Below are 27,380 nucleotides of genomic sequence, written 5' to 3'. Positions count from 1 at the left end.
AATAGCTCTATATGTGCTATTATAATCAATTTTTGTTAATTTAAATGCTTTTTTAGAGGTTGACAACTCAATATTTCTCTGGAAGGGATTGCTTGTGCCCCCCTTCCCAAAGCTTTTTGTGTCTTCCTCCGAAAATGTCGATTCCGCGTACGCAACTGCAAGCAAGGTCCATTAACATTATTGACCACTATGTCAGTGATTCTTAACCTTTTTTTTTCATCCCTCACCCCAGTGCAATTCGATTTACCTTGCCGCACTTCCTTGAATAATGTGTTGCCTATTTGTAAAAAAATTAGTTGTTTTTGTTGCTAAATTACATTAATTATCCACTAATTATTTGTTATAAAAATTTTGAACTTGAAATATGATTGGAAAATTAATTTATTGAAGAAAAAATGTACACAGGTATCAACGCAATAAAATTAAAATAGCTGTACATGTTGATTATTAGTGACTTATTTGCTAAGTTGTTTTTCATAATAATACATCGAAATTGAGGTTTTTTTTGAATGAAATGAGGCTACCTGCATACTGATATTCAAGCGGTTTCTGGTTTTTGTTCTCATCAGCAAAAGTGGTGAAAACCTGATTTCACAAAGGTATATGTAGTGAATGGTTAGTAGTGTTTGTGAAGCTGTCTTCTAGTGTTGAGAATGGTTCCAACAGCTCACAAAAAATTGTTCCAAAACATAATTTTGAAATTCCATTTGAATATGTGCGCTGACGCGAATTTCACAGTGAAATCACTTTTTATTAGATAACCATCATTTACAGAATTGGGTTCGAAAAGCAATGGCTCGCAAACAGAAAAAGAGACTTCGTAAAAGCAGCTGAAAATTGTATGCATGTGTGTATTCTGTCGATCATTTCTATTAGAAGCATCAATATTTCACGCAACCTCATTTCTGTGAGCATTTTCTTAGAAAATGAGGTGCCAAATGTCGGTATGATTCATAATTCTTCAAAAGAGAACTGGGAAATTTCATTTTTCCACCGTTTTGATCTTCCTGAATACGTAATCAACACGTAAGATTTTTTTTTTTCTATCTCGCACCCTCAAAAGCGTGCTTTTTCACGCTATAAATCAACTATAGAAGCACCCGTGGAAGTCTGACCAGAGGGCCCCGCAAAAGATCCCAGCATAGGGGCCCTGCTCCTGGATGTGGGGGTCATGCCAGCACCCACCCCCCCCCTTCCAGTTAAGAACCACTGCTCTATTGTGAATCAGCCGGTCTGACAATTGGTAACGTTATAGTGAAGGTCTCGTTATATATAACTGAGTAGTTATATCGGAGTTGAGAACTGTACTATCAGGCCCAAGACAAAGCCAAACATATCAAAATAGCGACTGGAGAATAACAAAAATTATGAAGGTATGGCGAGAAAGAAAAACCACATACTCACCATGATGGTAAATATTTCGAGGTGTACTGAGTTTATCCTAAAAATTCAACTATTGTATTTAAACCGATCGGAATCACAAAAAATCTTTCTCATTTCCAATCATATATTTTCCATAAACTGCCGTAAGTTGGACATTCTGAACACTGACGGAGTCGAAATTCTTACTGACACACTCCGAAGCTTATTTCATCGCCGGTAAACCCTTTATTATTATAATATAACACGCGTGATTCACAGATTAATACTTTATTTGGATCGTAAAACAGCAAACGTAGAGAACATGGATAAATAGGTAAAGCTTGCAATGAAGACTTTATGTTGAGAAATGATTCAGCGCCTCATTTTCTTCACGAAATCGAACTAGAAGTTGTAAAAAAAAAAGGAAAATCAATAAAAAAAAAAAAAATGGGGGAAACGCATCAAAGTCTCTAGCAATAATTCGTTCTAGCTTATTTTCTCTCTATATTGCGTATCATCAATCCTAATATATAGACAGACATGTTGAAATCTTATATCTAGCGTGTGTCACGGAACATTTTCATTTTCTTTCAGTTTCAAAACATAAATTAGTGAACTTGTTTATGAGCCACGAGGTTTTTATTTCTATCTTGCTTTCGTAATTATCCCGTGTCACCAATTCCCATGTGTGTATTTGACGTGGAAAGAGCTGCAGATGTTTCCAAGAATCGGTGATACTTGGATGTTATATTTGTACCTGCAGATATATATATATTTTTTTTTTTATCGATAAAAAAAATAATAATTACTAATCGATGAGAAAAAAATTGGGAAAATGATGAATCTTCAATCAGATACGTAGAAATAAATAAATATGGTTAAAAAATATATTTCACGGTAATGCCTTCTACTAATGAAAAGTTTCAGTCAGTCGTTGAAGAAAGTCTGAATATTTCATCGTAGTATGAAAAGAAAAGTTGCCTGTAGGATAAAGTCTTATTGATGCTCGATGTGATGTAAGGCTTGTCGAGTTTATGTAATATGTTTCACCAAATTTATACATAGTCGTACCGTAAATACTGTTATTACATAGGGAGGGAATTATAAATGTATTTAAAAAGATCATTTAATCTGTTATACCATATATATAGGTAAATATTCCACCCTAATCATTTTTTTCAAGTAACTTGTCAGAGTCTGTCGATCTTTGTGGTCACCATGACTTAAATTACTCGACGTTTCCTCTAGAACAGCGTTTCTCAACCTATGGTCCGCGGACCACCTTTAGTCCGTGACGATGATACAGGTGGTCAGCAGGTAGACTTGATTATTTAATTCTAATTGAATGAAATAATATTCTATTGTTGTAACTGATATTTTTAATATTCTCATTGTGTCCAAATAAAAAATTAGACCCTTCATACTTAAAGATATATCTCATCGAAAAAATAAGGAAAATTGTGTACGATCCTAAATACAGGGTATTGCTAATTGTACCGGAAAAATACAATTTGCTAGTCGCATCCAAAAAAATGCAATTGTGTTAGAATTCACGACCCCGGAAGTAAGCTATTCCATTTGTTAACAACCCTGTGACACCACAACCTGGAAGTGTCTCTAGCTGAACGATACCGGTGTCCCTTTGTCGAAGCAGTATTGATGATGTAATAATAACGCTCGTGTTGTCCATCCTACCCACCCCTTGAAAATTTTAAGCACTTCGATCATATTCCTCCGACACCTGCGTTCTTACAATGTAAACATATCCAAGACATCAAGTCTTTCTTCATAGCTCAAGCCTCGTGTGCCAACAATAGCACGCGTAGCTCTTCTCTGCACACCCTCAGCCAAGTGTATGCAGGGCCGCAACTAGATGCTTGGTCAGCCGAGGCAAGCATGCATTTTGGCGCCCCCTCTTGATGTTGAAGGAGATTAAAGAGTGAAATTTGTGCCCCCTCTAGTACAGCGCCCGTGGCACCAGACCCGCCTGCAACCCCGTAGTTGAGGCCCTGAGTGTATGTCCCTTCGTAGGTATGACCTCCAAAACTTTACGGCAGGGGTTTTCAACCTTTCGGACATTGCGTTCCAAATTAAAACTTTTCATTTTGACCGCGGGCCATACCGTGGTGTTCCCCGCGATTAAACAGAGTTCTCCAAATTATTGAACACTTTCCTCAACTCTGAAATTATTTCTTTTATTAAATTTGAGTTTGAATTTATTTTGAAACAATTTTTTTCACCTATTCCGATTTTTTTTTTGGTTATTTCTTTTATTAATTCTGAAATTTGTCCTCGATAATTATGTAATTATATTAATTCTGAAATCATTTTTTTGATTGATTTTAAATTTTCATTATAATTATGAAATTATTTCTTCCACAAATTCTTCATTTTTTTCAAGAACTATATATATACAGGGTGATTATAAAAAAAATATCCCGATTTTATTTCTAATCTTTGTTAATGATATCAATAACCTGGATCTACATGGTGATTTGATTAGCTATGCCGATGACACAGCTATTGTTTTGTCAGAACAAACGTATACCATGCTGAAATCTGATACTGAAGAAGATTTAACAAAAATTAACACTTGGTTGAGGCATAATAAGTTAACCTTGAATCTCAACAAAACTAAATACATAAATTTTCAATTATACAATAGAAATATTGAAACACTTATAATTCGATGCCATGAGTTGGGATGTTCTGATGACCAATGTTTTTGTCCGATTATCTCGGAAACTGAAGAGTATAAATATTTAGGAGTCACTATAAACAAAAATTTGAAATGGAACTCTCATGCAACTGCACTTAGTAACAAAATAAAATACATGAATGTTCGTTTATATTGCTTAAAAAATATTATATCTCCTCAATTTATTCATACACTTTATTTTGCTTGGTTCTACTCACTTATTCAATATGCTATATGTGTTTGGGGAGGTGATTACGAGTCCAATTTAAATGTTTTAATAAGTGCTCTGAAAAAAACTATAAATATTATTTCCTCTCGTAACCCTACACCATCTGCCTATAATTATAAATCAGACTATAGATTTAATATTGAAAAATTGTATATATACCGAAGTCTAATGTTTATTTATAAAAATCCTACTTGGTTTGAAATCAAGCAATGCCCAACAAACACACGTCTCCGTCGAGGTTTTCAATATAATATTATACAACCTAAAAAAACATTAACCCAAAAGCAATTTATATATTTGGCTCCATTATATTTTAATAACCTGCCAAATGAAATAAAATATGAAAATAAATTAAGAGCTTTCAAACAATTAATTATCAATTATATTAATATTTTACTACAATAGCAAGGTACTTCTCGGCCCTCGGTATACAGTGTTGTGTCACCTAGGCCTTTGAAATATTTGTCTATCTCTATACTTGTATTTTGCTTAGTACTTGTTAGTAGCCTATATGAAAGTGTTTGCCACCACAGAAAAATTTATGTCTGTATACTCTGGACGGATCAAGCGATCCCTTGAGTAGAATACTGTATTTATATATATTGTTTTTTTTTTTATTTATATATATTGTTTTTTTTTTTTTTTCTTAATAAACTATTCTATTCTTCACATATGGGCCCCTAACTATCATACCATTCACAGAAACAGAATGAAATTTTGGCATAAGGTATTTTGATGTATGCGCTCAAGAATGATATGGAAAACAACAGTGTCACTCTAACAGTTACGGTTACAGTGAGAAAATTTCGAAAATATCAAATGGCAACACCAAGTTTTTTGTATTGGAATGCGATCTCCATTGTGAAAAACCCTAAATAGCGTTCGAACGGCAACTGCAGCATGAAAATCACCGGCGGTAGATAGGCTAAAAGTGAGGACAACCAATAAGGACGGAGAAGCAGCATAAAATAAAGCATTTTATTGTGTTTCACAAATTTTCCACATGACCTTGTGGAAGACTAATCAGGCACCGAAGAAACGGTGTGACGAAAGAAACGAACATTAATGCTCTGGTGCACGGCAAAGTCCTTTTTCCTTGCCTAGCTCCGGAGATTTTCGTGCTACAGGTGCCATTCCAACGCTATTTAGTGTTTTTCAGTATGGAGATCGCATTCCAATACAAAAAAATTTGGTGTTGCCATTTGATATTTTCGAAATTTTCTCACTGTAACCGTAACTGTTAGAGTGACACTGTTGTTTTCCATATCATTCTTGAGCTCATACCTCAAAATACCTTATGCCAAAATTTCATTCAGTTTCTGTGAATGGTATGATAGTTAGGGGCCCATATGTCGGGATAGTTTTTTTTATAATCACCCCGTATATATATAGCATTGCTTTTAACAATTCTGAAATAACTCTCAATAATTCTGAAATTAATTTTATCAGTAGTTCTGTGATTATTTCTTTGAGTAATTCTTCAGTATTTCTTTCACAGTAGCTATTTTTTTTTCATAAATTTTCATTAATTATGAACTTTTTTCAATAATTCTAAAATTATTTCTTGCATTAAGGTGTTTTTCAGCATTTCTGCATACATTTTGGAAGCCGATTTTTTTCTCTCGAAATATATGAAATCTAATTTTTACATGATAATATAAATTAAATTAAATTTAAAGAGTTTTTTTTTGTAATTTAATCGTTTTTCCATTTTAAAAAAGCTATATTCACAAAATGGTTGGCGGGCCACGGCACAAATCTCCGAGGACCACATTTGGTCCGCTGGACATGGGTAGAAGTTGCCTTACAGCAGACCTCTGCCAGAACGGGCGCTACATAGGTCTGCGTAGTTTCAGTATACTGACACTACTCTGACCTATGTAGCACCCATGCCGAAGGACGTATTCCATTGAAACTTGGTATATAAGCTATATGGTCCATGAGAAAAAGGAAAAGTCAATATAAACGAGCCACTTTTTCACCTGGTGGTTGAAAATTGAATCATTTTTTTTATTTCACAAACCTCTCTCCCATTTGGCTGTATTCGGATGAGCAGTTTTCGAGAAAAACTAATTAGAAATACGGAAACTTTAATTATAATCACCCTGTATATATGCATAACGTGCCGAGGTTTGAAAATTTTTAGTCTCTTTTATATATATATATTCATCCTAGACTACTTAACCAAACACCAACTCTGGCCATATCGCAATTTACTGCCATTAGTGAGATGGGTTGGAAATGAAGGCGCTGTCTATCGGTGGTCGCCTCGAGTTCGTTAGGGAAAATATCTTATCTACATCCTCCCTTGGGTTCGAACCCGGGACGCTGACAACAAGCTTCACGATGGTAGACGAGCATCTTACCACCATGCCACTCGGGCACTAGTTCATCCGAGACTGGAGTATGCCGTAAGGCAGGGTCTTCTACCCGTGGCCCTCGGAGTTTTTTTTTCCGTGGCCCGCAGACCATTTTAGGAATATAATTATTTAACGATTAAATTAAACATAGCTAACTATAACTATATTATATTATTAACTATATTAATAGTTAAGAAAAACAATTAAATTACAAAAAAAAAAAAAAAAATCGTTAAAGAGCCAGCTAGCCACTGAAATCTGTACTGATGTAGTTAACGGTGACATACTTTACAGTTTCAATAGTAATGCTGTGGTAGATTGAAAGGGCCGTATTCGTAACAAATTCAGAGGACCCAGAGCCAAAACACTTTTTGAGACCTATCATTTCATATATTTCGAGTGGAAAAATTCATCTTCCACATAATTACAAAAATGCTGAAAAAAACCCTTAATGAAAGAAATGAGGGGCCGTTCAAGTATTACGTGAACAAATTTTTAGCCATGTTTGACCCCCTCCCTACCCCCTTTGTCAGCAAAAGTCAGCAAGTCTCTGACCCCTTCTTGTCAGCAGAATTTCGTTAGCACTGACGCCTACCTCCTAATACATATTGTTGGGATCAGAAACATACGCGGGAGGGGGGCAGAGGGAACTCGTGTGCCTACCCCTCCCCCAGATGTAAAAAAAAATAATAATTTTTTAATGTAAAAAACATTTAAAAAAAATTACAATTTCGAAAGAAAATTTGTAATTTATAATCGATTTCTGTTCATTTCAATGCTATTTTGAAGGGTAAGAATTCAAAATTTCTCTTTAAGAAATTCATTGCGACACACCCTTTAAGCGATATATGATAAACCCTTGACCCACGGACCAAATGTGGCCCTGAAGGTTTATCTGATGTGGCTACCTCAAACCTAATTTTGTAAAAATGAACTAACCGGCACATTTACAGATCGCTTAAATGACCCGTGGAACAATTCCAGAGCATTTATGTGGCCCGTGGCGCATTTTCAGATCACTGAAGTAGTCCCGTGGCACATTCAAAGACCATTTAAGTAACCCGCGACAGTTCCAGAACACTTAAACGATCCGTGGCACATTTAGAGATCCCTTGAGTGGCATGTGGCTGAATTTTAGAGCACTTAAGCGCCCCCCTTCCCCAGTGCGGTTCTACATCACTCAAGTTACCCGTGGAACATTCCCAGATTACTTACGTGATCCGTGGCATAATTCTGTGGTGTTTGGTCAGAACATGATAACTCCAAAATCACACTTTTGAGGTATAAGCATTTTCATTGTCATTTAAAAATTAAAAATAAAGCATACACACAACAAATACAAACGAAAATATCATACATCAGCATATTGTTTAGCCGCACAACACGTATTTGTGCATTTATCCCACTTCTAATTAGTTATAATTAGCAAGACTTACTTTTAGATCAAAAAGCCATTTTTTGGAGATATGTTCTGAACAAACACCACAAATGCCATTCAGAATATTTCATATTTTCGTAAAGGGTGGTTGATGACGTAAGCATCATCCAAACCCCCCCTCCCCCTTGTCATCAAAAGTCAGCAAATCGGAAACCCCCTTCCCCCATCGATGCTGACGTAATACTTGAATGACCCCAAATTTTAGAATTATTCAAAAAAATAAGTTTCATAATTGAGGAAAATTTATTAAAAGATAGCTACACTGTGAAAGAATTACTGAAAGAAATAATTACAAAACTACCGATAAAAATAATTTCAGAAATATTGAGTTATTTCAGAATTGTTCAAAGTAATGCTAATGCTCTTGAAAAAAAAATGAAGAATTTGTGCAAGAAATAATTAATGAAAATTTGAAATTAATCAAAAAATAATTTCAGAATTATTGGCACAAGTTTCGGATTGAAGAAAAATATAATTACTGACTAATCGGGACCAATTTCAGAATCAATAAAAAAAATCGTAATCGGTGAAAGAAATTGATTCAAAATGAATATAAATTTAAATTTAATGAAAGAAATAATTTCAGAAGTGTTCAGTAATTTGGAGAACCCCGTTTAATCGCGGGGAATACCACGGTATAGCCCGTGGGTAAAATTAAAAGTTTTAAATGGCCCACAATATCCGAAAGGTTGAAGACCCCTGCCGTAAAGTTTTGGAGATCATACCTACAAAGGGACATACACTTGGCTGAGGGTGTGCAGAGAAGAGCTACGCGTGCTATTGTTGGGACACGAGGCTTGAAGAAAGACTTAATGTCTTGGATATGTTTACATTGGAAGAACGCAGGTGTCGGAGGAATATGATCGAAGTGCTTAAAGTTTTCAAGGGGTGGGTAGGATGGACAACATGAGCGTTATTATTACATCATCAATACTGTTTCGACAAAGGGACACCGGTATCGTTCAGCTAGAGAAACTTCCAGGTTGTGGTGTCACAGGGTTGTTAATAAATGGAATAGCTTACTTCCGGGGTCGTGAACTCTTAACACAAGTGACGCGTTTAAAAATGAAGTACGATAAACATATTGATCCCAGTTTTTAGTTGTTTTTTTTTTCAATGATGTTTAATCACTTCGTCATAATGAGCATTTATTTTGTGAAATGCATTTTTGTTTACCGCAATTTGTAGCAATCCTTCTTTCCCCACCCTTTAGAACTGTCCTCCAGAATGGGCGCTACTTAGGTCGTAGTAGTGTCAGTATACTGAAATTACTCAGACCTATATAGCGCCCGTTCTGGAGTACGTATTCCATTGAAAACTTTGTATATACGCTATATGGTCCATAGGAAAAAGGAAAATTCAATAAAAAAAAGCCACTTTTCACCTGGTGGCCAAAAATTGAACTTTTTTTTTCATAAATCTCTCTCCCATTGTCTCATTAAGATATCCTAAAAATTTGGCTGTATTCGAATAAGCAGTTTTTAGGAAAAACTAGTCAGAGTGTATCGGAACTTTAATTATAATCCCCCCCCCCCCCGTGCATTAAATTCTTTGAAATTACTTCGTGATTCTGATGTACAACAGTGAATAAACAGTAAAAAAGGAGAAAAACTTGGAGATTAATTATTTACCTGCCGTTTTGACTGTGTACGAAGAGATCTTGGCAACGGAATAAGATCCACCGTATCGACTTGACATTCCGATTCCCGTTTCAATTGCCACTTTTCTTCGACGTGAACTCTCAGTAATTTCGTGTTTCGCATTTGGGTAATTATTTTCGAGCTCTAATTTGGAAAACTGTTCATGTTAAATTATAATAAACTGAAATGAAAGATTCGGTCATTCAACGAAACTAAATTAAAAGTTACTATCGAGTGATATTTATGTATTTGAACTTCTGGAAAACAAAACGGAACACGAAATCTCCATTTCATGATCGAAACATTCACTTGAGCTATTTCTTATCGAACGACTGAAACTAATGAAATTGATGTTAGTCGTTGGTGGGGAAGAGTTTTTCTGTCTGAAACAGTATGTCATTCATCTTCATAACAACAAGAAACCAAAATACACAAAACTCTCCAATTGTACTTCCCTAAATTACCGAATTCCTTCGAAAAGTAGGTCATAACTCTTCCGTTTTATTTATTATTTATGAAAAGACTAAATATATATATACATATATGTATTATTTATGATTTCGAGTAATGTTTATAAAGCAGCCTTTTTTGGCGCTATACTCTAACTTTTACATTGAAATCTGGTTTTTGTCAATTACTCTTTTATACAAATACAAATACAAATACAAATACAACGCCACAACAGGCAAAATGCCCAACGAGGTGGCTGATAAAAAGATGCCCATAAAAATATGGTTGTCATATGTTTCAAAAATACAGCAACCCAATTAAAAATGCAATTAACACAAATTACAAACAATATATACACATGATAAAATATTATACAATGCCCATAAAAAATACTTATGGTTGTCTTATTCTAAGAATGGATAGCTTCTCGATTTACCCCAACATGTTTATCGTATTTCTTTTTAAACGTGTCAATTGTGTTACAATTTACTACCTCCGGGGGTAAACTATTCCATTTATTAACAACCCTATTGGAGAAAAATTCCCTGCGACACCATAACCTTGCATTGTCCCTCACCAATCGATACTGGTGTCCCCTTGTAAAAGCAGTCGATTGGCGGTGTACTAAAACGGTGTCGATTGGCGGTGTTTTGATGCATACTATATATATATATATACACACACACGTACTATCATGATTAGAGGCCAAATTATATGCACTAAAAGGTGGCGAAATATGCTGTGAAATATGCAAATATCCACTTAAAAGTGCCAAAATATGCATAAAAATCCAAAATATACACTAAAAAATCCAAAATATACACTAAAAAATCCAAAATATACACTAAAAAATCCTGAAAAAGTTGAAAAAAACCAAAATATGTAATAAAAATGAGAAAATATGTATTAAAAATTGCATTAATGAGTTGAAAAAATCAGATATGTGTTTCTAAAACGCATATTTTCCCTCTCTATTTCTTAGTGCATATTCACTTCCAAGAAAAAATCCCCCTCTCCTCGCAGGGCCATCTTAACAGCATCATGAGCTTATCCCGGGCTAAGTGATTTTTTTGAGCCCTACCTGGCAAATTCTCGAAAAATTCACCTACTTCTCATTTTTCTGAGGCCTTTCTTCCCTTGCGGCCCGGGTGGGCCCATGCGTTAAGACGGCACTGCACCCCCCTCCCCCATATGCGCCTGCATATGCAAGTAACGTCAACGTACTTTAATTTGCTTAGACACTTTTAATTTCCAGTTTGTTGTAGCTGCTTAGTAACAAAAGAATTTTGACACTATTTCTAAAAAAATTAAACACTTTTTTGACAAAAATTGTACCGGCGGAAAAAAACCCGATGTTATGAAAATATTATGAGCGATATTTATTTGAAAATTATAAAAAGATTGCGCTTAAATAAACCTTCAAAAATATGCGTTTATTCTGAAGCTTCTTTAATTTTATGCATTAATGCAACAAAGGTCAAAATATACTAAAGCATATGCATTTGCATATTTTGATCATGATTACAGCCCGGATTATATTATAATGCATATGCATTTGCATATTTTGATCATTATTACAACCCTGATTATATTATAATGCATTTGCATATACAGGGTGTTCTGTTAATGGACCGACAAACTCAGAAGTTGTTAGTAGGCATTAAGAGGAACAAAAATTGCAATGGAATATGGTGCCGCAAACCACGTTGAGAGGGTGAAAATCGCGTAAAACGCATGCAGGCTGTGAGTCAGTTGATCGCTGAATGCGTCGTGGGTTCGCTCACCACATCTGATGTAAGCAGCGTCGCGAAACGCATGCGCTGGGGTAGGATCACGCGCTGCGGACGACGTAGATTGCTTACTATTGCGACATGCTTACTATCAGTAAGCATGTTGTCAGTTAAGCAGTTAGTAGGCTAGTTGTCAGTTAAGCAGTTAGTTGTCTGTTTCAATGAATATCGTGATGGCTGACTACACGAACGAGAAGTACGCTGATATGCATCTGATTTACGGTCGAGCAGATGGCAATGGGCGCTTAGCACAGCGGATGTACCAACAGCAGTATCCGATGAGGCGTTGTCCGCACCATACTACTTTCGCCACGATCAATCGACTACTACGGGAAACAGGGACCTACCTTCCACCCAGCACGGCGTGAGAGAGAGATGCAGAGAGACCGCGCAATGTACGCACTCCTCAAAGTGAAGAAACCGTGCTGCAACGGTCTGCCGATTCCCCGTCGACAAGTACACGAGCGGTTGCAGCTGAACTCGATGTTCAGCACACGGCAGTCTGGAATGTTCTGCATAGTGAAAAGATGTACTCCTTCCACATCCAGAAGGTACAACTCCTCAGGGGCGCCGAATTCACCCTTTAACTGCTTCTTCTACATTACAAGAGGCGCCAAAATGCCGGCTTGCCCAGGGTGACAAAATATCTAGTTGCGGTATTGCAACTCCAAACCGAAGACGACTATCCCCGTCGTGAACAGTTCGTGCGCTGGATGCTTGATGTCACCACATATGCTAATCCTCTATTTCCTGCCACTGTTTTATTTACTGATGAGGCCAGCTTTGCGCGAGAAGGCATTGTCAACACACATAATGCGCATGTGTGGGCGATGGATAATCCCCAGCCAATGTACCGTAGAAATCTCAACAGAGGTTTAGTGTAATATAACCAGCCAGAGCGAGTCAACCAAAACAACAAGACCGAAGCTCTCTCCAGACAATCCCACATTTGAACTAATCCTACATTGCTCACCAAAATAGGTTTAGAGCGAGATGACTCGGCCTGGCAGTTATATATATATGTGTGTATTTCTCTCTTTTCTCTATTTAAGTTCTTCACGCATTTCATGTCCATAACAAACGTGCGTACTCATATTGTCGTATTCGTGTTGCTCACCGAATAAGGTGCCAAGCGTGGGTTCGATTCCCCGCAAAGGCAGTTGAATTTTCTCTCTGTCCAAAATTCATCTTCGCAACAGCCAGTTAATAAAAGAATTCGTAAAAAGCCATTTTTTAGAGATAACATGTTCTGACAGATGTTCACCACAGATATAATATACAGTAAATGAATATGCATATAATTAATATATCCGGGCTCTAATTATAATCCTGTTATCAAAATATGTTTGGGAAAAAGATAGTGTTTACTGATAACACAATAATTTATGTATTTACAAAATTTAATAATTACGGTACACGTATGAATGAAAAAAAAAACTTTTCATAAAACACACTGCTCAAAACAATTAGGGGCTATGCATTTACACCTGTGATGATATGTTACCGTCCCGTACAGCATCATCTCTATATTACATTTTTAAGTATTTTTTCCTCTTCGTCATACAAAATTCCATTGCCTCGGGAACATTCATGAAAGTTTTCAAGTTATTCTGACCAGTGGTTTTTATATTTTAGTGTTTTAAAATCAGAACTTTAGTTATAACCACCTTGTATATCATAAATCATTGCTAATTAATCTCTGCATTAATTACGCTTCATTAAACACGTTGTATTTACCTATTTTTTATCGGTTTTTGCAAAATAGTGTCCTGATTAATTAGCGTATTGAGAGTAACTGGGGAAAACTTAATTACATGGTTAATGACATTAAGAATATAAGAGAATTTTTAAACACAAAATATTTCCTTGAGTTTAAGCTATAAAATAACTAAATTGCAAAAGTTAGTTTTTATTAAAAATGTAATCCAATATATAATTTACATTAATGTGGGAATTGTGTTGATTGCATTAATAAACATTTTATTTCAATTATTAGAAGTTTGAATGATTTTTCAGAAATTTTGTTATTTTTAATGCAAATGTCATTAAAACCTAATTGCATTTTTAATTGGTTTGCTGTATTTTTGAAATATATGACATCCATATTTATTATGGGCATCTTTTTCTCAGCCACCTCGTAGGTCATTTTGCCTGTTGCGGCGTTGTATTTGTATTACTTATTTAAATTAATTATTAAAATTATTTAAATTCATTAAATTTATTTGTTTAAATTTACTTGATGATTAACTCTTGCGAATACCTAACAATGTTTTTTTGTCAAAAAATTTGTCCTTGAAAAATCCTTCCCCCCCCCCCCCATCTCTTTCCTTTCTTGGAATCTCCCAAAGCTGAACACAGGGCAAACAGGTCCTTAGGCAGCTACACACTACTCTGACGTGACGTGGTTGCACATAACGTCAGAGTAGTGTGTAGCGGCCTTAAATCATTTTCGCTACCTTGAATGTTGTTGGACACTTTTATAGAGCAACGAATATACTCCAGTTGTTGAAAATGCTGCATTCCACAAAGTGTAAAATTTTGTTATACAATCAACATTGTGTATATATATAGGCAGTTAATTCTAGATGCATATTTCAGCAAAAGTAGTTCAAAATAAAAAGAAATTTAAATTACTTATAGTCGATCCCGATTATAACACTTTAAAAAAAAAATTCATGAAAAACGTTGTAACGAGGAAAACGCTTTAAACGGGAAATCTCGGTGAGTATTAGTAAGACTTCAGCTAGCCAAGCCTTTCGTAAGCTGTTGAAATAGCCCTGAGGGCAGATCTCGGCGAATATTCTTGCATTCCGTATATTAGTAAGAGTTGGGACCACGAAAATAAGTCCTACTATAAACGGGAAAACGTTCGAAGTGGGATCCACTGTAGTTTGCTTTTTTTTTCTACTGAGCAAAAAACTAAAATTCGTTTATAACGAGAAGTCCGTTATAACGACTATTTTCCCTCTGATTGTGAGCTGTCGTTATAACGGACTTTTTCTGTGCTTTGTCTTTATTAAAATTTGCCTTGCTACGGTTGGAGGAACAAAGATTCGTTTCTCTGTAAATTAAAAATATCCGAATTTAGCAAGTAAAAAATTTTTAAATTGGAAATTTCTCATTTATGCACAAAAATAAAAAGTGTATATAAATTTTCAAGTTGAAAATTTTGCATTCATTCACGAAAAAAAAAAATTTCAAATCAAAAATTTTGTAATCATACTCAAAAACATTTTTAATTCATTTGCAGAAACGAACTAAACTAACAAAATATATATATTTTTTCAATTACGAGGCAAAGTACTGAAGTACTGTACTTAGTTCTTGAAATTTCTAGAATTCAAGTGCTCAGCAAAGTATATTTTCGCTTCGAAAAGTGTAAATTATCAAGATTTCGCGGAAAAGTGGTGTCAAAATCCAATTTTCGCAATTATTCATCCAAAATGGCAAATTTTGCATTTATCGCATCTCGTTCGCAAATACGGAAATCACACGCTTCTATTGATGGTTATGGTAACTTTTAAATATATACCAGAGGCTCTAACGATGGTTATTAATACAACTGAACCTCGCTACAGCGATACTCGATATAACGATAAATCCCTCAACAACAATTTTTTTTTTTTCAAGTCTTGTTTGGAAATGTCTACACTCCAGTTTTAAACTACTGCCTCTCGATAGAACGACAACCGCCCCTCTACTTTTCTTGGTCCTTTTCTTAGAATCGTTATATCGAGGTTTCACTGTATCAGGAGCGCTAATGGTGGTAGACGGCATCAACCGCAACACGAGTGACACGGCGCATGTGCAGCAGTCAATCGGTCTCTCAGTGTAAAATCGGCAGAAAGATGCTTTTTAAAATAAAATAAGTATAATAAATATACATATTTTCTCCGTAGGCCGGGATTACACTATAAAAGTTTTTTAAAAGCTCTTTGATAAACCTGGAGAAAAACAACCAATAAGCCAGTTAGTTGCATTGGAGTGAATATAACCGATGCGATTAGTGGTTGCATTTTCTAAGTTTTATAAAAGATCTTTTATAAAACTTTAGAAGTCTAATCTGGGCCTTAAAGATAATATAGTTACGTAAGGCTTTTGTGGCTACAAAACCTAAGAACTAAGCCTGGTCCGATTAATCGATCAGTTGTGAATTGTAGTTAAATATTTTAGTTGAATCTCTCTCAATCGACTCGATTTGAATTTTTTCAATTGAAATTTTCATTAAAAGTTTTAATTTCATTTGATTCATTTGAAGAAACCGATTAGATGTCTTTAATTGTTTCTATATATATATAACATTTTAGGTTAATATTACACTATAAAAGTTTGATAAAAATCCCCCTAATAAAACTTTAAAAATTCAACCGATCGAGCTTATAGGTTACATTCGAACAAATGGAAGGGATAAACTTATTGGTTGAATTTTTTATGTTTTATAAAACTTTATAGTGTAATCACTATAAAAGTTTTAGAAAAGCTCTTTCATGAAACTTGAAAAATGCAACTAATAAGTTTATTGGTTACATTCCCTCGAATATAACCGATGTGTTCATTGGTTGCATTTTTGAAGTTTTATAAAAGAATTTTACAAAACTTTTGCAGTGTAATACCGGCCTAATAAAATTTGGATAAAATCCCTTTTATAAAACTTGAAAAATCCAACTAATGAAGCTCATAGGTTGGTTACATTGGAGCAAATGCAACCAATAATCTTATTGGTTGAATTTTTCAAGTTTTATAAAAGGACTTTTAGAAAACTTTCATAGTGTAATACCGGCCTTAGATATGTAACAAATAAAAATATTTTAATCAATGGTTTTTTTTAATCATATTATTCGGCATGGGGAAATACAAGTACACATTACAATAGATTCAACAAAAACTCTGGGATAGATTTGAATTCCAAATTATGTTTCCGCTAGGATTACACTATAAAAGTTTGATAAAAGATCTTTTACAGAACTTGAAAAAACAACTAATAAGCCTGTTGGTTTCATTCGCTTATTGGTTGTTTTTTCAAGTTTTGTAAAAGATCTTTTATTAAATTTTTATAGTGTAATCACGGCCTTAGGAGAGTTTTAGAAGACGACAAAAATTTATTGTCTCCACTGTCAGGCTGGAATTGTACTATAAAAGTTTTAAAAAACTTCAAAGATGCAACCAATCAGCGAATCGGTTACATTCCAGCCAATGTAACTAATAAACCTATTGGTTGCTTTTTCGACTTTGGTAAAATATCTTTTATAACTTGAAAAATACAACCAATAAACTGATTAGTTGCATTTACTCGAATGTAACCGATCAGCTTATAGGCTGTATTCTTTAAGTTTTATAAAAACGCTTTTACAAAGCTTTTATAGTATAATCCCGACCTAAGGACGTGACTACACTATAAAAGTTTGACCTCTCTAGGAGAAAAGGTTTTAGGCCGGTATTACACTATCAAAGTTTGATTAAATCTTTTATAAAACTTGAAAACACAACCGTTAAGCCTGTTGATTACATTCGCTCGAATGTAACCGATACGTTTTTTGGTCCCATTTTTCTAGTTTTATAGAACTTTTATCGTGTAATACCGGCCTAAGCCTGGGGTTCTAGTTAAAACCGGACGTGTAGCCGAGGTCGATTGGATACTCGCCTAAAGTATAAAAGGACGTTTAGAGGTGTCGCGAGTTAGATACCTGCGTCGTCGTTGTCAGAAACTTTCTTGACGCGGGGGTACAACAAAAACGGTGAAAACATGACCAGTATAAAAAGATTGCTACCGCAGAGTCCCGCACCGAGGGGTTAACCCACCAACCTTTCGGTGAGTATAAAAATAGGCAAAATGTCTAACCACACAGTGTATGAAGAAGAAACGTTTATGCTTGTTGAGGCATCAAAACACAATGCTGTTCGGCATAGTACGTTTATTGAGTGAAGCAGTTCCATTGTCATGTCCAAGTTTTTCAAGACTACACTGTCGTTAAAAAAGTTCGATGTTTTATCTAAACTTTTACAACTACCGGACACCACTAAAATTATGTCATACGCGAAAATCCTTCTTTTCCTGGGACAGCGTTTCTCAGCCTATGGTCCGCAAGCAGACTTGAAAAAATTATTCACCCTTTGTACTTGATGTTAATATCTATCATGGGCGGAGATACGGGTGAGGGGGGGCATTGACGTCGCCCCCAGCGTCAAAAGTGAAGTGGGCAGATCTAATGTATGTGTATATATGAATTGACATCATCATCATCGTGCCCCCCAGCAATAATGACCTTGACTCCCCCCCCCCCCAGACTTCCAAGTCTATCTCCGCCTCATATCTATGGATTTAAATAAAATTCTACCTTCATTCATCATGGAAGAGAATGCAGGAAATCACGATCCTAAATACGGGATATAACTAAATTTTGCCAAAAACCGCAATTTATTGCTTTAAATGCAATTTGCTAACTAATGCTAAAACTGAAAGGTGTGGAAATAAAGGGCTGCTATAAATCGCAGAAAACAATAATGTACTTCACGAAAAGATCATTCTAATGATCTGATGACGGTTGATGATTTATAACGATGATCTAAAATTCGGTTTTCTGTGTGTGTGGATCTTAAATAATAATCCGTAAAATACGATACATCGCCAATTGTCGTCAAAAACATCGCCAGAAGTAGGCACAATCACCAATCATAATTGAAATTCCAAAAAAATTGCGGACAAAATGTTAAACCTGACAAGTATGTGAGATGACGACTTTAGTATTAAAAATGCAAATTAGTATCAAGATATACAGAAGACTGGATGTTGTGAAGATATTTATTATTTCAGATGTTAATTTTTTAAGGAAGGAAAAAACTCATCTCTGCCTCTACCGGGAGTCGAACCCGGGTCCCTCGATTGCCGGACGAGTGCTCTGACCATCGATCGGTCCGGCAATCGAGGGACCCGGGTTCGACTCCCGGTAGAGGCAGAGATGAGTTTTTTCCTTCCTTAAAAAATTAACATCTGAAATAATAAATATCTTCACAACATCCAGTCTTCTGTATATCTTGTATTAACAAGTGGAGAGCGACATTCATGTCATACAAATTAGTATCGTTGAAAAAACAGGACAAATGTATAAAAAAAATTGAAACAACGGAAATAACAGGAATGTCCCGTAATACAGGACACAAGTGGTCCGTCAAATTGTTTCGGACATTTTACTGGTCCTTGGTTTCAGAAAGGTTTAAGGCGCGTATACACTAGCGCGCCGATCTTGCAACTCACGACCCTCTGCAGTGGTTCTAATCAGGGACGGGCTCAAGTATTTTGCGGCACAGTGCAAAAAAAACAATTGCGGCCCCTCTGAACAGGGGTTTTTCAATACCCCAGGGTGTCCATGGGTACTCTGGTGCCCGAGAACGACTGTAAAACTCCTTCGTAGTCATAAAAAAATTCCATTTGGCAATATAGACAAAAGTGTCCGCTTTCCAATGAAAAAATTGCAAGTGAGCCCCCCGGCACTCGAAGATTTGGGGCTCTCAGGGCTAGAAAACCGATTATCTACCAAGGAACTTAACCTTAGAGGTTCTCTATCTTGGATTGAGTTTTAAGCTATTGCTTTGCTACGAAGTTGTGAAGTCAAAATGTAATCAAAACATTTTTATCCCCTTTTGCGGCCGCACCTTTTCAAGTCCGGCCCTGGTTCTAATCCTCTCATGGGTACATAAACTTCCTTTATGTTCGTTGAAAAAAAACCGATTCCAGGTGGGTCCAGTGTGTGTGTGTGAAAACAGCTCAAGAATCGTTCACAACACCGTACAAATTACTAAACAACCCAGAGGCGTAGCCAGAAATTTCGTTCGGGTGGACCAGTGATAGAACAATATATTTGGCCATCTTTTTCTTCGGTCATTTTCTCACATTTCGGGGGACCAGACCCCTAAGTTCAACCCCCCCCCCCCCCCCCGCTACGCTCTTGGAACAACCAATTGTGAAGGCTTTCATTGCATGATCCGCGCGCTAATGTATATACGCGCCTTAAGAAACACTGTCCTAGGAAATACTATCACGTGTATTATGTATACATCTCACGAACTGCTTTCAAACCACGTTGAAAGTCATTCAAATCGTAATAGATTGACGTTTTCACGGCAGGAATACAGCTCCATGAGCTTACACAGATTACCACCAGTACCATAGTGGCGATGCATGTCCGAAGTCTAGACGTTTCGTGAATCGGCAAGCAACGGGCTGGTGTCTGAATTCTGAGTAATGTGCGAAGTGGACGGTCACTTCATAGACCGCAGAGAATACGGACTTGAACTGAAACTTATAAACATTAGAGACTGACTATAGCAATTTAATCCACAAGTGAAATATTCCACTAATTATTGTTTCTTAAAATAGTATTATAAAGCACGGAATAATCTACAAATTGGTGATTGTTACCGAAAGAGGAATAATCCGCTCACCCCAAATGAGTCTGCGAGTGTCTTGAGGTAAAGAAAAATTCTTGAGGTTGTGTAATTTAACTAGGTCTAAGTAAGGCGCCTAGAAAAAGAAGGCAGACTAATCGCCCTCCATCTCTGAATACAAAACTGGCCGCTCCAGGTGACGTAATCAGGATAGAGAACATCAATTGGCTATAGCGACAACGCTGACGTCACACTTCCGCACAAAGATAGCGGATGAGTCAGCCTGCGATTTAAAGGGACCCTACGCCGAACAAATTAAAACTTTCAAGCGATTTTGAAGTTAAGCGGACTCGTCTCCCATCTTTGAGCTAAGAACAGGTTTGCCACTCCAAGTGATGTCTCCGAAAATGGTAGGTGAAAAAAAACAGTAATATATTAGGTTGGGGAAAAAGAAATCCATTATTTTTACGTGAACTTCAAGACTTTAACATTTTCGGATTACCAATTTTGGTCAAATATGCACCGTTTTGTTCTATAATTTGTTGCCATTTTAAAGGTAGCTTCATAATGCCTCTCTCATACAAGTCGTGGTCCCTATTGGCGAAAAACTCGATAGTAATCAATTTTCACAATCTTCTCTTGATGCGAATTTCTCATCACTAAGGAAGTTTTGCAATGCAAGAAAAACATGGTAGCTTCAAACGGTCCAGTTGTTGACAGTAGTTACAACTTACTCAACCGTTTGAAGCTAGCGATTGACCAGAAACGGCCAGAATTGGCCAACAGGAGAGGCGTTGTGTTCCATCAGGACAACGCCAGGCCACACACGTCTATAGTGACTAGCCAGAAACTCCGGGAGCTTGGTTGGAAAGTTTTGATGCATCCACCATATAGTCCGGACCTGGCACCAAGCGATTACCATGTTTTTCTTGCATTGCAAAACTTCCTTAGTGAAATGGGCATCAAGAGAAGATTGTGAAAATCGATTACTAGAGTTTTTCGCCAATAGGGTCCACGACTTCTATGAGAGAGGCATTATGAAGCTATCTTTAAAATGGCAACAAATTATAGAACAAAACGGTGCATATTTGACTAAAATTGGTAATCCGAAAATATGTTAAAGTCTTGAAGTTCACGTAAAAATAATGGATTTCTTTTTCCCAAACCTAATATAAAGGGAACAGTGACTATATACAGCAATAATACTCTACGTCACATTTTCATTGAAAGATGGCGGATACGTTGCCCTAGTATGTATTTCAAGCAGCTCTAATTACAAGTTCAAATAGAGCGCGTACACACACCGTAGCGTCTTTTTTCTTCGCTAAATGCTACTGAGGTCAGTATGAGTACAATAAAAACCGATTTCGTTGTCGACGAATGGTGATATGCAGACTGAGTTAAGCGTGTCGGATTTATGAAGTAACGTATTCAGAGAAGTGATGGCGATTGATTAGATTGAAAAGATTAAATGCTGGAAGAGCAAGTACAAAATTTGTGTTGTTAATAATTGACCTGGGTCAAGAAAGTAGCCGCCAGTGCCGAGCTAGAACACCAAACTTTCAGTCAAATCGGGGGGTGTGGGGAATCAAACTAATGTAATTTTCTCCTTACCTGATAGCTTAAAGAATTTGAAAAGTACATATTTTGATAATAAAGCACTGCCCTGTTGCGGTGTAAAGCCTTTCAGAAAACAAAAATCTAACAGCTTTAGTGGATGCGACACTTATAGGCAAATTATAGATCAAAATATTTTTATGGAAATATGCTCACGTGCAACAAGTTTTTCCTGTTCCACATAATTGTATCTAACATTTATTTTCCAAAAAATGGATTCTAGTTCCAGATTTGTTGTCGTAGGATAGAATCCAAATAAAATTCACGATCGTTTGTGACAACAATTGGCAACTACCCGTTTTGAATATGACATTCCTGCCTCAAGAATTATATGGACGCTCCACATCGTATCGTGTGCAATTATTTACACGCGAAGTCCGAAATCGACTAGTGTTATTTACCTTCATAAGGGTATCTTAAGAGAAAATTTCATGAATTTATACTTTTGAAATGATAGCAAGACAAAACAATCTTGATAATCAAAACTGTTATCGGTTAAATTTTTATATACAGAAAGACTTGGCAATAAATTAAAAAAAAAACAGATACTATATAAACTTGTGACCCGATCATACTAAATTCGTCGCTAATGGGATTGAAACAAAAACCTCGAATACACAACACCGAGAATACGTTCCAGATATGCACGTGACATTTTTGTATTAGATTTGCTTGTTCGTGCGAAAACGTACGAGTAATGAGTAATTTGTTTGAAAAATATAAAGACTATATCCCGAATTCAATTTCGAACAATCAATCGAAAAATGGAGCATCAATCTGAAAAATATAGCGAAGACTTTATTGGAATATTCGATTTAGAATATTTACATAGCTTTGAATAGGTGTATTTATTCAAAGGCGTATTCACTTATATATTAGAACACCGTTATACCGCGGATGTCGAGAGGCATGTTTACTCTCGCGCGCTATATAACCTCATCGCAATACAATGGAGTGTGTAATGATTTATCAGTCCAAAAAATGAAAAATAACGAGGGACATGATGGTGGACGCGAGATATACCCAGATTCCAAAAAATTTATCCTGTACCAAAAAGTACGGAACTGAATCAATTTGTTTCGCAACATATCGTCAGCAATGTGACCAATTTCCAGTTCCATTGATGTTACCCTCGTTACAGTACCTTCCATTTTTTGTCGACACAAATATGAATACAGCAAATTGATGGCAAACTAAAATATACATAAAAAATTTCAGGGTATTTTGAATTTTTATATATTTTTTCTCTTGAAATTTATCGAAAGGGGTTCCCCATTCAGCTCTTCAATTTTGAGATTAATAACAGAAAAAAAGTTAGATCTTTCGTATCAATTCTTTAAAAGAATAGAGTAATATACTTTCCTGTAAAACGGGTAGATGCACTTAATTAAAACCATGACTGGTTTTCCAATTAGCCACCAGCATCAAAGCAGAAAAGATTCAGATGCTCTAAAATGTTACTTTGTGCTTATCCCATATATATATAAGCGCCTTTCATTACTTTGCAATAACAAAAAGAAAACATTCTTATAATGGTGAGTGTTGCAAATGGAAGTATTTTATTTTATACAAGTGATAAAAAATATTGTCTTCTGTATTATGCTGCTGCACACCACCCATAGGGGGGGGGGGGGGGAAATTTGGATATTTGCACATTCAAGCAAAACAGCTTCAGATTCTTTCGGACCTAAGTAGTTTTCTAAAACTGGTCAAGTTAGAGTGGCAGAGTTATCTTTATGTTTAAAACATTGGCAAATTTCAATTCAGTTTTGTAATCTGGCAACCCAAATTGTGCATCAACCAAACTTATCTCGATTATGATGCTTATTTACAAAGATCTAAAATTGACACCATGCTGTGTTAAAGAGATATGTCAAAAAAAAAATTTGAGTTATTTCGCTATCAATTAATATAACTGAATATATAGGAACATTTCTAGAATTTAAGTAAACAAACTAGAATTACTTTTAAAAATTGTACTCTAGTAATTTTCACATGCACCATCATATCCTGCATATATGGTGCTTATAACACCATTCGAAAAACACTCATTGCATGGAAATAAAATCACTCTTTAATGACTAAAAATAAACCCATGTGCTATACTGCAGTATAAATCACTTCAAACATGCAATGTGATTTTTATCTTACACGATAAATTCATTTGAAGATCTATGGACTGAAATATTTCATTAAGGAATGGAGCATAATCAATATTTTAACATCAAAAATTAATCTTTTGCAAACCAAGAAAATTATGCAAACTTTTAGGTGTTTGCAAAAGATTTTGCAAACACCTAACACGAGCATTAAGTCTCAAAAATCATGTTTTCTGCTGTATCAAAAAATAAGAATGAAATTAGGCAAACAGTTGCAAGTGCACAGGAATGTTTTGAAAAAGACCTTTTGAAATGTAGCAGGTACCTTTGGAAGGTAGTCTAGGGATTTTTTTTTTGTTTTTATACTGTTTCCATAGACAAATAACTACATAAAATATCCATTAAGTTACATCTGATTGCTAGGTGTCAACCAATATTTTATCAAATCAGCATGTTCTTTTCAAAAACTAGCTTCAAAGGATTATTCAAAGATATATAAAACCATATATAAAAACTTTAATATAAAATACCACAACAGTTTACTTAAAAGCTGAATATGGAACTTGTTACCTATAGCCAGTTTACATAATGTTGAACTGACTCTCTCGCAAATAAAAAAAAGCAATGTATTCACACATAAGTTGTGGTTCATTATTGCCATTGCAAACAATGCTGCAGCAGCATGAATGACTTACCATATGATTATTGCGATGCAATAATGTGATAGTACAAAAATGTAAATATGGAATATAATTACAAATTTGAATATTACATAGAGCAAATCTTTCTGGAACATGAAACTCCAAACTCCCCCCTGCACAAAAGAAAAATTACCACCATCCCAATTTGAGCATATAGTAATGAAATACCAACAGTCAATCAGTAAAGGCTGGTAAATGAAAACATACCTTTCTATGCATAGTTTAGCAACTCAGCTACAGCAAAAAGATTGTATAGCACATAGTATCATTTTATTAAAAATTTATCCAGTACATAAAGTGTATATTAACATGTGGCACAGTCTGTTTTTCTCATTTTCAACATATAAAAATGCTTTCTTTCCACTTATTTTGCCCGATGTTAGTCTCATCACTCTGACCAGCACATTTCTAGGAAGACAGGCAGCACTGAACAGAGATCGCACTTTTGATTGATATAATACAACTGTGAGGGGGCAAAGGGAATTTCATTTTAGAGCTGGGCCTGGGAACAAAGAAAACATACAAACACAAGTAACTAGTAACTGCATAAATAAAAGACTTCAAAAAAAAAAAGTGGTCACAAAATATTTCCATCTCCACCAGGAAATACTTTCAAAAAAAAAAAGAAATCACAAAAATTAATATAAATGTTACACCTGGTATTTCAACTTGCACAATTCTCATAATGATATTGCAACATAATGCACAAAACAAGTCAGTGTGATTTATAGCAATGTATATAAAGCCCAGGAAAGGAAATATCTGGCACTTGATAAAATTAAAGAAAATTACAGAAATCTATTTAGTTTGCACCTGAAACAGTGTTTGGAGGTTCATTTTATTTCATATATAAATATGGTCAGTTACAAGATCCCTGATCTTTCGCTTAAAAATTCATATTATTCTCTATAAGACATCTATCATTAAAAAGGATATCTACAAAACACAACAAAAACCAATAAAGGCACTTTTTTGTGTCTCCTCTTCCTCCTTCATAATAATAAAAAAATCAATCTCAGGAAATCAGTTCTTTGGAATCAAACGCCAGATTCATGAAGTAATCATTTAATATTTACACAAGGGGAAAAAAAACAATTCAGACAAAATTGAGTATTGACACAACTTAATGAACCTATAAACATTGCTGCAAGTACACTGATTTACATAAACAATTTTTTAGATAACACAATATATTTTGAAAGTGGTTATAAATCAATCACTGACTTTCAAGAACAATCTGAAAAGTTTCTAACACAGACAGGCAACAAAGTCAGTGGAAAGTGGCACTTTTTTTATCATTTCATTATTCATTAAAAAAATTTGTCTTGGTCCTTCACGACTTAGCCCTGAATTGAAGGAGCGATGTACTTCATATATACTTGCATCTAGGAAGGTATAGAAAAAACGCAGCTCCGAAAAATGCATCATTGTCAGCCATTGCACGCTGTGATGGGTGTGTACAGTATACATATATATATATCCATAATGTATGTGTGTGTGTCTGAGCATCACCTCTGTTATAAGAGAGAGGTGCAGTTTCTTCATAATTGGAACAAGGCTGCAGCGAAAGAAGAAAAGCCAAGTAATGAATCCGGGGGCCTCCTACAATCAATTGGTTGCCAATTCTTCCTTAGTTGTTTGTCCAAAAAAGCTCACCTATAAAAGAATGCATCTACGCCTAATTTTTGGCTCTGGAGGTTCCAAAGCTGCTAATATTGCTTCATCAAACACATTCTTGAGCCCTTTCTGAAATTTAAAAATAAATATATTAAGCACTTCATTAAAAAAAAAATTTAATGCACCAAAATTAAGCTTATGACTAATAAGATATAAACTTGGTGACAAACAATTCAGGTTCTGGTGACTATTGCCAGAAAAATGAGTTCAAAACTTGATTTTAGAGGGCCCAAAGAAAAAAAAACCCCCACACAATTTTTTCAACATTAACCTCAATGGGAATTTATAGTTTTTTCTGTAGCACAAAAAAAAAAAAAAAAAAAAAAACACTATTTAAGCTAAATGCTTCCTAGTATTGATAAAACAAAACTAAACAATCTAATATAAAATTAGAAAATTCCAAAAATTAAAGTTAATACTTGAGAGCAAGTACTCTGGCTCTGAAGAACAGAATCATAAATTTAATAGTTGGACCTGGTTATAACGAACACAGATATTATGAATTTTCACATATAACAAAGATATAATCCTTTCCATCTGAGCATATGAGACACTGAAATAAACAAACCACTTCACATACTAACTAGAGGACACCTACTAACTAGATTGGTTTATGTACATAAGGTAAAATATAAGATCAGTTTTCTCATCTTCCTATAAATCCCCTACATCTAATTGTGAAGCTGTTTAACTCAGCTTTCATCTTTTTCATAATGCTTTTAGTGCTTTATAAAACCTATTTTAAAATTTTGAACCATACTTGAAACAAATTGAACAATTTTTTGTAGGGGTTCTATGAAAAATCATTCAATTTGTAATTCATAAAAAATAAATCTGATTCCGAAACAAGTTATCTTTGTTAGCTGAGGTATAACCATACTATGTTTTATATATTTTTTTCCAACAATTAAAAAATAGCTGGAACTGTATTTAAGAA

At 35.2% G+C, this 27,380-nt stretch overlaps 1 protein-coding gene across 2 annotated transcripts in view; it reads right to left on the bottom strand.

Moving 5' to 3' along the window:
• Positions 1–22,742: 22,742 nt before the first annotated feature.
• Positions 22,743–27,380, bottom strand: part of Cdc42 (Cell division cycle 42) — a 41,448-nt gene continuing 36,810 nt past the window's right edge. For both annotated transcript variants that reach the window (XM_089246959.1, XM_089246960.1), the window contains exon 5: positions 22,743–26,512. In XM_089246959.1, coding sequence (XP_089103085.1) covers positions 26,423–26,512 — 90 coding nt within the window. In that variant the 3' untranslated portion in view covers positions 22,743–26,422. The remainder of the gene's footprint in view (positions 26,513–27,380) is intronic.

Source organism: Pholcus phalangioides, unplaced genomic scaffold (assembly GCF_987345545.1).
Source record: "Pholcus phalangioides strain wild (caught in Gottingen) unplaced genomic scaffold, Ppha-v1.0 ptg000017l_1, whole genome shotgun sequence".
Lineage (NCBI taxonomy): Eukaryota > Metazoa > Arthropoda > Arachnida > Araneae > Pholcidae > Pholcus > Pholcus phalangioides.
Note: the sequence above shows the minus strand (reverse complement) of the source record. Positions and strands in the feature narration are given on the sequence as shown.